We start from the raw sequence: 11480 nt of genomic DNA, 5'->3' as shown, positions 1-11480 counted from the left end.
AGGTCAGTTCCCAGTCCTCGCTGCCCGCCTCGGAGCGGCCTCCTCAAGGCCGGAGTCCTGCGTCCGGGAGCCAGGTACCGGCCTGCAGCCCCCGGGGCTCTGGGGGCGGGGCCGCGGATCGACGCGGGCGGCGACGGCAAGAGGCGCGGCGGGGGCGGGCCGGGGGCGGGCCGGGGCGGGGCGGCGGCAGACTGCGGAGACGCGGCGGCGCGCGGGGCGGCGCAGAGCGTTCTCGGCGCGGCGCGGAGCGGAGCTGACCGGCGGGCGAGGGGCCGCTGGGGGAGCGGAGCGGGCCGGAGCCGATCCGGAGCTGAGCCGGGATCGGGCCGCGGAGCGGGGCTCGGGCGAGGAGCAGCCATGGCGCCGCGCAGGGCCGGCGCCCGCGCCGCTGCTGGCGGCCTGGGTGCCGAGTAGCCGGGCCGGAGCGCGGGCGGCGGCGGCGGCGGCGGCGGAGGCAGCTGCGCCCGTGCCCCCCGCTCTCCAGGCCCCGCGCCCCGCGCCCGGGCTGCCGGCGATGGTGACACATGCGGCGGCGGCGCGCCGGCGGCAGGACCATGGTTGAGCGCGCCAGCAAGTTCGTGCTGGTGGTGGCGGGCTCGGCGTGCTTTATGCTCATCCTCTACCAGTACGCGGGCCCGGGACTGAGCCTGGGCGCGCCCGGCGGCCGCGCGCCGCCCGACGACCTGGATCTCTTCCCCACGCCCGACCCGCACTACGAGAAGAAGTACTATTTCCCGGTGCGCGAGCTGGAGCGCTCGCTGCACTTCGACATGAAGGGCGACGACGTGATCGTCTTCCTGCACATCCAGAAAACGGGCGGCACCACCTTCGGCCGCCACCTCGTGCAGAACGTGCGCCTCGAGGTGCCCTGCGACTGCCGGCCCGGCCAGAAAAAGTGCACCTGTTACCGGCCCAACCGCCGCGAGACCTGGCTCTTCTCCCGCTTCTCCACGGGCTGGAGCTGCGGGCTGCACGCCGACTGGACCGAGCTCACCAACTGCGTGCCCGGCGTGCTGGACCGCCGCGACCCCGCCGCGCTGCGCACGCCCAGGTGAGCGCCCGCAGCCGGCCGCGCCGTCGGCCTGGGACGGCGGGGCGCCTGCTCGCGGCCGCTCCCCCGGGCCCGGCCCTCGCCGGGCGGACCTGCGCCCACCCTCGCTCCCTGCCCTCTTCTCCTGCCCTCTTGGGGACCCCACTCGCCGCGGCTCTTCTGGACCCCCTCCTGATCTCAGGGCGTCCGAGCCCCCAGTTGGTCCGCCGCGGTCCGCCGCTCGAATCCCGCTCTCACCTCCTCCTCTGTGCCTCTTTACTTTTCCCCACCACCCGGCGGGCTGCGCGGAGCCTGGGCTTCCCGGGGTCACCGTCCCCTGCCCGCGGCCCGTCACCTGTCGTGACCCAGCTCTGGGTCCAGGCTAGCCTGTGTCGTCGGGCGGGAAGACGGGTTCCTGTGCGAGTGTAACCCACCTGGAGTGCTTGCTTTCCTGCGCCGCTCTCACGCCCAAATCGGAAGTGAGAGAAGTGAGGTGCCTCTCGCCCTGCACCTGCGGGGCCCCCGGCCCGCCGGCCTGCCTCGAGAGGGCTGGGGAGGAGCTGCCAGGGAAGGGGGCTGGCTCTGCCGTGCCCAAGTGTGCAGGTAGAACAAAGGCCCGAGTGTCCCCTGGGGCTGGGGGCAGGGAGAAGGCAGTGCTGCCTGCCCCTGCGAGTTGGGCCGGAACCAGGCGCAGGCTCGCTCTGAAAGAAGAGCAGACGGAGGCCTAGGGCAGGTTGGGGGGAGCTGAGCTGGCTGGGGGCCCCTATGCAGCCAGGTGCCTTCCCTGGGGGCCCCCATTACTGTGGAGGCTGGGAGCACAGGGCTGACCTGTGTTGGGGGACAGCTCTCCAGGGAAGCGCTTTGTAGCCAGAAACACTCTCTCTCTCCCCACGGTGCTGGGTTTCCAAGGGTTAAAGTTGGGAATCTTTTTCTCCTGTTCACGTGGGTGCCCTGCGGGGCCTTCTCCCTGAGATGCCTGGGCTGGGAAGGTCCAGAAAGGAGGTCTTCTTGCCAGCCTTTTGTTTATCTTCCTCGTTTGCCTCAAGAGTGCGTTCACGGGCAAGATGGGCGTTGGGGAGCTGTGTGACCCGTGTAGCTGAGTTCATCAGCACTCCTGGGTCGAAGGTGCAAGGTCTCGGTGTGTTTGGGTGATGAAGCTTTGGTATCTGGCCAGCTCGGAGCTCTCCCTGCTCGGCCTTTCAGTCCTTCTACTGTTGTCTTTCCCAGGTGGTTAGGAAATTGGGGCCATGGAGCTGCGGGGGCGGGGGGGAGTGTCTTCCCACTTTCCCTTGGCTGTCCCCCCACCAACAGCAGCTCCCAGCCTGAGACGTGATGTGCTGGGTGCCTTAAGGCTACATGGCCACCAGTCGGCCTGTCCAGGGGCCCTTGAAGCATTGCTTCCTGCCCAGCACTTGGCCTGATCTGCATAGATGCACTTTGCTGGGCTTGTACCATCCCCTCACCCCTCACTCCCCGGGGTCCTGCCACTCTGTGCTAGACTGGGCTGGGCCTGGGGGCTTGCAGCCACTTGCCCATCTATCCTCTGCCCACCAGGGCTGCAAGCCCCCGGAACTGGGCACTAAGCAACCCACATAAGCCCAGGTGGGCACCTCTCTGCCTGCAGGAGTCGGGGTGTGGAGGGCGAAACGGTCCTGTCTGCCAAAGGCAATTAGGTAGCGAGAGCCCGGAGGGGAGAGGGTGCAGACCTCGCTCTAGGCGCTGCCGAGGGGCCTGAGTCAGGCTTGCCAGCAGACGTGGCCTTGACCCTCGTGTGCCACCAGGACACTCGTCCTACAGCCCCACCTCCTGAGGCTGATTTTCTCTTTGGGTCACCAGGGTGAAGGGCCCCTGGCGTCCCTTCTCCAGAGTCTGTCCACCAGAGCAGAAGGCCCGCTGCCCCTACAGACAGGCACGGAGGAAACGGGGAAGCAGCCAGGGCCTCCGGGTGCTGCGCGAGGGCGGGTGCGTGTGGCAGGGGTGGAAGACTCCGTGCGTGGTCCGCGTGGTCCGCATGCGTGGTCAGCCGTGGCTCCGTCCTGCTGCGGTGGGGAAGTTGCTGAGCTCAGCAGCTGCCGGCTGTGGAGGAGGGGTTTCCAGGGTTCTCGGGAGGCCCGCCCTCTGCCGTCCGCTGGAGGAGTGGGCTGTGCCACCAGGCAGGTGACAGAGCCTTGCCGGCCTTCCGTGTCACTCTCCCTGCCTCTCCCTTCAGTTCTGGTCCAGGAGCCAGGTTGATGGCGTTTTTAATGAGCTTCCTGGAGGGGCCAGGGTAGTCTTGGCTTTGTGTGTTTACAAGCCTGTGTGCTCCCCTAGTCGGGCTGGGCCAGAGCGCCGGGGGTTCAGGAGGCAGCTCCCCCATCTGCCCAGGGACCCGGCACCCAGAGGGACGGTGGCAGTGCCCAGCCCCCATGGGATGCCTGCTGTCGGGTGGTGCCTGGTTTCAGGAGACTCGGGTGTCGCCCTTGCCCTCCTTCCCGCCCTCCCCATGGTCCTGTGGTGTCGGAGCGGCCGCCTGGCTGGTGAACTGAGGAGTGACATGGTACTTTGGGGGCTGGGCCTGGGCGAGAGCCCTTTTTTCCTCCTCTCCGGTCCCCAGGGCCAGCCACCTTGGGGGGTCGGGGTGGGGGGCGAATGTCTTCCCGCTGTGAGGTATGCTTCTAGAATCTGTCCACCGAGCCTCTCCCAGCTCTTGGTGCTGGCGTCCACAGGGCTTTGGGGCCTGCGGTGCGGGGAAGTGAGGGTTTTCACGGCTCCCGTGCTTCCCCACCCAGCCACGTCAGCCGGGGTAGTTCTGAGATGGGCACGCATCGAGGAGACAAATGGAGATGGACAGGTTTCCAACCTTTTGCTGGAATATGGTTTGGAACTTGCAGCATCTGTGAGTGCTTCCTGGTGTGGAACAGAGGAGCAGGTGTGTGAGCAAAGCACTGGCAGGTCCCTGTTTCGTCCTGTGTCCAGCAAGGGAGCTGCCACACCTGCTGGCATCTGCTAGGAATGCTTGTAAGGCCCCCAGGGAGGCCTGGCCTCAGGCAGGTGGCCAACCGTTGCCAAGGACCACTTTGGTTAGAGTGTGCCAGTGCCCCACGCTGCCATTCACCTCGTAGGGTCGGGATGGTGCTCCTAAGGTCCAAAACGTCCCTCCTTCCTCTTCCCGTCGGCCTGAAAGAGATGGAAGAGGAGACACGGTTAGGGTCTTGCCTCGGTTGCCCTGGAAACGTCCCTAAAATCGTGTAGGCTTCATCTGAAGCCGCAGAGGGCATTTGGGACCTGAGTATGGCTCCCGGGCCACCTTCATGGGGTCCTCTCTGCAGGTGGGCTCCCGGCATCCTTGATCTTAGCCGGCAGAGGCTGTGCTTCCTTGTAGGAGGAAGGAGTCTTAGTGTCAGTCCTGCAGCCTCACTCTGGTCGCACACCCTCCCTCCACCATCCCGAGTCCCGTCTGGTTTCAGAAATCCGCTGGTGCAGCCAGCTGCTCCTGTCCCTTCAGCCCCAGTTTTGCTGCCCCTTCCTTCAGGAAGCCTTCCCAGATAGCTCCCTGTTGCCTTAGGTGCCCTTGGCCACTCTCCATCTGCATCCTGGCATGTCCATGGCATGTTGGCACTGGCCAGAGCCCGAACAGGTGCTGCCTACATGTGACACCAACAAGAAGGTTCACCTCTTGGTCCTGCAGCCTCTCCGGGAGCTGCAGTCAGCGTGCCCTTCCCTCATGTGTCCTATGGTGAGTCAGGTTCAGGGACACAGTCTTGAGTGCAGTGCTGGTCCCAGAGAACCTCAGGGGCTTCTCAGTGGGCCCAGCCAGTGGGCCCAGGTTAGCTTGGAACATCCCTGTGGCACCGGACAACTTGGCTTCACAGTCGCATCCTTACGTGCAACTAAGGGACAAAACCTGCATTTGTCTGCAGTGGGGCAGATGTTACCCAGAGCTCATGACAGGGACCAGTGAACAGGGCCCGGCCACCTGAAGGAATTACCCGGAGAGGTCTTCGGTTGAGACGGAAAGAATCTAAGGTCAAGAAACTCAGAGTTAGATTTTCTTTAAGCATGAACAAACAACCAAAAAACCTCTTCTTTTTAAGCAAACGCGTGAGAAGACAAACTTTCAAATGACTTACCGGCGATCAGTTTAAATGATGCCCTGGTTTGTGAAATCATCAGGCTGTACAGCGCACGTTCTCCTCAAAGCACCACAGAACTTACAAGACCAGGGCTTCCTGTCCTCCTAGGCGCTTCCCTTGTAAAACCCGGGGCACTGCAGAGTGGGCTGGACACGGTGCAGGGGCTTGTGTGCCTTCCCGGTGGGTGCAGCTCCCAGCCCTGGGGCCCGGGGGCTGGTGAAGCCCCTGGTCTTCGTGGAATCAGTCAGGGTCTCTTTCTCAGTGGCAGGACTGAGAGGTTTGGCTGCTGCCCTGGGAGAGTGGCAGGCCATCAGCGGGGACCTGGCTTTGTCATCCTTAAGGGACCCTGAGTCTTTTCGTTTCATATTCTTTCCGTTTTTGTTATGAAGTAACGACTGTAGTAGATAATCGGCAGTAAAGTATAAAAAAGGAAAGTTACTGTATTCTCTGTGCGTACCTTTTCTTTTTATTATAATTGGCGCTATAACGTAAATTGTCTACAGATGTTATTCTGTGGCATTAAAAACAGTAATTTAGTGGCTACAGGTGACTCACCTCTGGGTGCACCATAGTTGGTTCTCCTCTGGTGTTGAATGTTGATTTCCCATTCCTGGTTCCTGTAAGTAACGGTACAGTGGACATCCTTGTACATAAAGTATTTTTGCATACCCCTGTCTTCCTTTGGAAAGTCCTAGGTGTGGAATTTCCGAGTGGAATGGTCTGAATGTTTAAATGCTCTCAGTGTAAATATTAAATTACTTTACACCTTATTTTGTCACCAAGTATGGTATTTGAGTACTCACCTCGTTGGTATTCAGTGTTGTTCTGGGTTTAAAGAGTTTACTTTCTTCAGTGAGCAAACTGTCTGTATCTGGTTTTTATTGAAAAGTCCCGCCTGACAAGTGCACCCTGGAGGGTGGCCCGTCCCTTTGGAGGGGGTGGACAGGGCTGTACCCAGCCACCCTGAATGCCGGCCCGTCTGGTCACAGATGTGTGCATTTCACCCCTGCCCAGAGCGGAGGTGCAGTTCTCTGCCATCTGGGGCCAAAGGGGAGGGGTGAGTGGCCGTGGGGGCCTGCGTTGGGAGAGCCAGGGTCACAAAGGGAAGGGTGCAGACGGGAGGTTGGCTCTTGTCCCCTGAGCGCTCCGCGGGTACTTGGAATGGGCTATCTCATTTCCCCCTCCCTACTTCCACAAAGCACGTGTGACAGTTGTCCCCATTTTCCCCGCAAGGAGGTCAAGGCCCAGAAAAGTTAGGAAGCTGATATCCCGACGTCTGTCTGTCCTATGGCCTGTGTGCCCTCCCCCTTGGTGCCCCCAGCTGGGAAGACCAACCTCGGTGAGAACCGCCACCAGCCACCCGCCGTCGCGTCTGTCCCGCCTGGGGCAGAAGGGCTCCTGAGACCTTGGGCGGACACAGGCGGTTTCACGTGCAGATCTGGGTAGCCGGTGTATTGGAGAACATCTGGCAGTCTTCGCCCCTGCGGTCGCAAGACGGGACTCAGGCCACACCCTCCTGGCTCTGGCAGGGCAGCGCAGGAGGGGCTGCGGGGGGCGTCGGCGCTGCTGACAGCCGACAGCAGGCGAGGCTCGGGGGCTGCCGGCACAGCGGGGCCGGCGCCTCCTGCCGCCTCTCCTGGGTGACCGGGTCCTTCTCAGGTGGTCCTGGTCCTGCAGCTGCCAGCCCCACCCCCAGCCCTGCGGGAAGGGCTGTGGAATTCAGGCCAGGACGTGATTCAGCTGGTCTGCGGGGAGGACGGGAAGGGAAGGGGGCACGTCTGACAGGGGGTCTCCCTGGTGGGCACTTACAGCCGTGTGGATGCGTCTCGTGGCCGACCCGCTCTCGTCTTCTCGGGCCCGTCCTTTGGCCTCGGTGGCCGGCACTCGCAGGTAGGCAGGCGCATTCGCAGGGTCTCCATCTCTCAACACTCTTACTCCTGCCTTTTCCAGAACTCAGCGGCTGTTTCTCTTCCTGTTACATTTTTGCTGTCAGTTTGGTTTGGGGTTGTTTTTTTTGGGGGGTGGGGAGGATGTTATGCAGAAAAAAGGTCCTAAGCACAGAAACAGGCAGGCACGCGAGTGGTGATGGCAGGAGGTGTGACCTGTGGCATCAGAGGGATTTGGAAGAGGCACCTCCGCGTGGGGTTTTGCAGGATCCGTAGGAGTAGAGATGGGAAGCAGCGCTCTGGAACCACGGTGACTCGCGTCGTCTGAGACCCGCGGCCAGTCACAGGGACAAATGGTAACAAGAGGGCAGTGGGGACAGGGGGGCAGTGTGCGTAGACAAGGGCCCTCCCAGAGGCCAGGATGTCCAGTCTGTCCCCGAAGGCAGGCCTGTCACTTTCTGGCTGTGGGACTTGTGGCCTTATCTCTCTGTTCCTTCCCTTCCTGGTAAAATGTCCCCTTCCTGGTGTGGTGTTGTCCCAAGTCCCCAGCTTCCAGGCCCTGTTATTTTGGAAAAGCATTGCGTGGCCACATCCACGCACCGGAGAGCTAACAAGCTGCTCCCAGGCTGCCTGACCCGGGTGGGCACTGTTGGAGGGCATCAGGGTCAGCGGGGGGGCGGGGGGCATGGAGGAGGCGTCCAGCCACTGGAGACCGCACACATCCTACCCCAGCCTTGGTTTAGACCTGGGATCTCTCTTCCTTGACGGGGGAGCAGGAACCAGCCAGGGCAGCCCTGCTATCCCACTGCCAGCGAGGCCCCCGGCCAGGCTCCCAGCCGGCTCTGTGGGTGCTGGCAGCTTTGCCGAGGACACGCAGCCCCGCGGCTGGCCGGCGGCCTTTCCCTGCAGCGCTGTCTGCGTCCGTGTCTCTCGAGGCTCCTCCAGGACAGCTGGACTGTTTGGAGGCCCCGCCCCGCCCTAGCTGTTGGTCTGTTCACTTGCTCAGCTGAGCACCCAGGCTCTGGGGCCTTGGTTTACCAGGGGCTGCCCGCAGGGACTGACGTACCCCGAGTTCTGCAAGGCCTGCACAGGAGCTCCTGGGCCCTCTCTGGTGCCCGGGGCTCAGGCTCCGGGGCAGGGCGGAGGCGCGTGGGGACTTGGCCTCTTGGGTTCCTTCCGAGAAGCCCAGGCAGCAGCTCTGGGCCCCAGCAGGCCCGACTGGGAACCAGAGGAGGAGAGAGGAGCCCCGGCAGCCTCTCTCACCTCGTGTCTGGAGCCAGTGGGTCTCGTGGGCACAGAGAAACAGCCCTCTGAGCCTCAGTTTCCCCATCTCTACAATGGGCGTATGGAGCTTGTCATTTGGTTCTGTGGAGGAGCCCAGTGTCCTGTTACCCATGACCTCCTGTGACTTCCTGGGCCCTCCGGCCCCAGTTTGTGTCCGTGTCCTGTTGGAGCCGTGGCCACTCGTCTTAACCCCGTAGAATTCTGCAGTCCAGGGGTGAGCGCCGGCCTCACTGCCCAGGGGTGGGGCCCAGGTCCTCATCTGTATGGGGGCAGCTGTCAGCAGCTTCCCTCAGCGCAGAGTGGGGCGGGGGGGTGGCCTGGAGCACTGTGAGAGAGTCTGGCCTCCCGGCCGCCCATGAGCCTCTGTTACGTGGGTAAAAGGCCCCGGGGTCGGGGTAGGGGGTGGGGCATCAGTAATCATCTGGAACGGTAGGAACTAGAGAAATGAAAACTCTGGAGTTAATTGTTTACAAAGCTGTAGAGTTGACGGAAGTCAGTGGTGCGGGGCCCCCCCACTTGGCCACAGGCCGGAGCTGGGGCCCCAGCCGCTCTGCAGGCCTGGTGCTCCAGGGTGGACACCTGAGCTCCTGAGCCAGCCCCGTCTGGGTCCCCTGTTCCCTGATGCGCCCCGCCTGTATACGCGTGATACCCTGAGCCACACTTTCTCGACCTGCCTTGTAGAGCCGTGGGAGGACTCGGGGGACGTGCCGGACCCCGGCAGGTGGTCAGCTGGGTAAGGTTCTCTCCACCCTCGATGACAAGGGAAGACAGAGGTCATCTCTGGGCCGGCCAGCAGTGAGGGAGCAGAAGCGGTGGGCGGCCAGGCCCTGCTGTCTCTGTACCAGGGGTGGCGGCAGAGCAGGGGAGGGGGCCCAGATGTGGAGCCGCACCAGCCGGGTTGAACCCCGCTTCTGCCACCTGCGAGCTCTGTGACTCGTGGGCCTCGGTTTTCCCATTTGTGAAATGGGCGTGGGGACAGCGCCTGTCTCATAGGTGGGAGCTTGCAGTTATGCCTTGTTGCTGGGCACTCTTTTTTTTTTTTTTACAAGAGGCTACAGTGCCTCCCCTGTCTCCGGGGACAGGGCAGAGCCCTTCAGAGCCAGCCGGGAGCTCGACTTCTGTCCCCACTCTGAGTTGGTCAGCTCAGGGGTCAGCAGGGCACTTCCCTGGCAGCAGCTGAAGCCTAGGCACTTAGCTGGGAGGCCAGTGACGTCCACAAGCGTCACTGGCCTTCCAACATGCTGGCCTGGGGTGTGCTGTGTTGCGGCCATGGGGGTCTTCTGCTCACCCCAGGCTGTGGCACTGGGGACCCCCGTTCCTTCCCGCCTGTGCCCACTTGACAGAAGGGCTCGTTCGCTCCCTGGATCTGCAGAAGGCCCCTGCCGGGCTCGTTCGCTCCCTGGATCTGCAGAAGGCCCCTGCCTTCCTGTAATCAGGGCCCGTGGGGACAGTGCAGGTTGGTCCTGCTGTGCGGGCAGCTTGTCCGCCTCCCCCTCTGAGGACCTGGAGACCCAACCAAGAAGAAGTCAGTGGTGAGGAAGGGAAGGGCAGCAAGGCCAGGTGGGTCCCACGGCCTTACTCCTCTCCCCTCCCTGGGCCCCCGTCTGCCCCGGCCCTGGGCTGCGGTCACCCACCCACGGGCATCGACGGGAGGGGAGCGGCAGGCAGGCTCGTGTGCTCACGTGGTGCTCGCCGTGAGCTGAGCCCCCGGCACCTCGCCCCTCCCCCTCCCCACCACTGCGTTCCTTGCGTCCTCTTTTATACTTCCACTCACTGCCAACACATGTATCCCTTGAACAGCGCCCAGCACCGTTGGGTGTTACACACTGTACTTGACCTTCTACTCCTCGCTTCCTTCGCTAGGCCTTGCTGTTGAGATTTGTCTGTGTTGGTCCGTGACACACATGTTTAATTCATTGACTGCTGGGTTTGTCTAGACTCATCTTTCTTCCTGGGCTTTGTTCTGAGAGCGGACGGGGAGGCATGTTTCACAGACCAGGTGATAGTGACCGGGCTTGCCCATCCTCAGCTCTGCCAGAGCTCTCCAGACAGGCTCCACTGGCACAGACACACACACACACACACCCGCCCCAGCCATGCCTGAGGTCTCCACCATGTGGCCTGTCGGGTGCTGCCATTTCTGCCGAGCCAGCAGCCATGAGCTGGTCCGCTGTGGTCTTAGCCCATGTTTCTTTTCCCCTGACTGGGTGAGACGGGCATCCTGTCGTGTGGTTACTGGCTGCCGAAGTTTCCTCCAGCTGCTTACTTACCTGCTCACGCCTTTGGGCAGCTTATCCCCGAGAGGTGGCTTGTCCTCTCCGTGTATCCTGCTATGAAGTTCTGTGCGCAGTGTGCTTGGCAGGCAACTCCTCTTGACTGTCCTTCCCCTGCCTGTGGGTCTGGACGTTTGGTTTACCGGCGCCTGTACTGGGACGGGCTGGGTGGGCCAGGCATGCCCTTGCCCTTCAGCCAAGTGCACATGCAGGGGGGAACGGGAGCGTGCCTGCTGACTTCTGAACCCCTCTGGACGCCCTTGTGCTGGGGGATCAGCCAGAGGCCCGGAAGGTTGGATGAGCGGACAGGTGGCCAGCTGCCCGGCCATCCTCCCTGCAGCAGGAGCGCCCCCAGGGCCTTCCTCAGAAGCCCTGAGCAGTGCCCAGGGCAGCAACCGCACAAGCCCAGAAAGCCAGACAAGTAGGCAGGCCCCCTGCTGCATCGCACTCCCATCAGCCCTGGCTTGTTGAGTTGGAAGAAAGGATCCTGCAGCGAAAACCGGAGCCTGCAGCCCACTGCCGTAAAGTCACGGGCCCTCCCTTCCCCTCCTGATGGAAATCTGGGCAGGGCTTTCCCAGAGTGAGGCCTGCCTGTGTGTGTCACGCCCCAGCCGGGTGCCTGGTCCCCCACCTGCAGCAGTCACCCCCCAGGGCTTACCCCTGCACGGCCCTCCTCTGGAACCCAGCTTCCTGCATCCTCCTGGAAAGGCACGTGGGGGCAGGGCACCCTTGGCACGCAGCAAACCCCCGCCCCCGCCAGGCCCCACTTGGCCCCATATTTGCAGCGTTTGCCCCTAGACCACCTCCCCGACCCGGCCTGGGAGGGGTGACCCGTGAATCCCCAGCCGTCTGAGAGTTAGCTCCTGCCAGGCTTCCCAGGGCCCCAGGAACAAAC

The 11480-nt window shown here is 62.9% G+C and overlaps 1 protein-coding gene across 1 annotated transcript in view; it reads left to right on the top strand.

The window, feature by feature from the left end:
- The first annotated feature begins 455 nt into the window (after window positions 1-455).
- HS6ST1 (heparan sulfate 6-O-sulfotransferase 1) overlaps window positions 456-11480 on the top strand; it is a 42621-nt gene continuing 31596 nt past the window's right edge. Inside the window, exon 1 of the mRNA XM_030840432.2 lies at window positions 456-1051. Coding sequence (XP_030696292.1) covers window positions 525-1051 — 527 coding nt within the window. The 5' untranslated portion in view covers window positions 456-524. The remainder of the gene's footprint in view (window positions 1052-11480) is intronic.

The sequence above is a fragment of the Globicephala melas genome, chromosome 7, assembly GCF_963455315.2.
Source record: "Globicephala melas chromosome 7, mGloMel1.2, whole genome shotgun sequence".
Lineage (NCBI taxonomy): Eukaryota > Metazoa > Chordata > Mammalia > Artiodactyla > Delphinidae > Globicephala > Globicephala melas.
The sequence above is the reverse complement of the archived record's forward strand: the minus strand, read 5'-3'. Positions and strand labels throughout refer to the sequence as shown.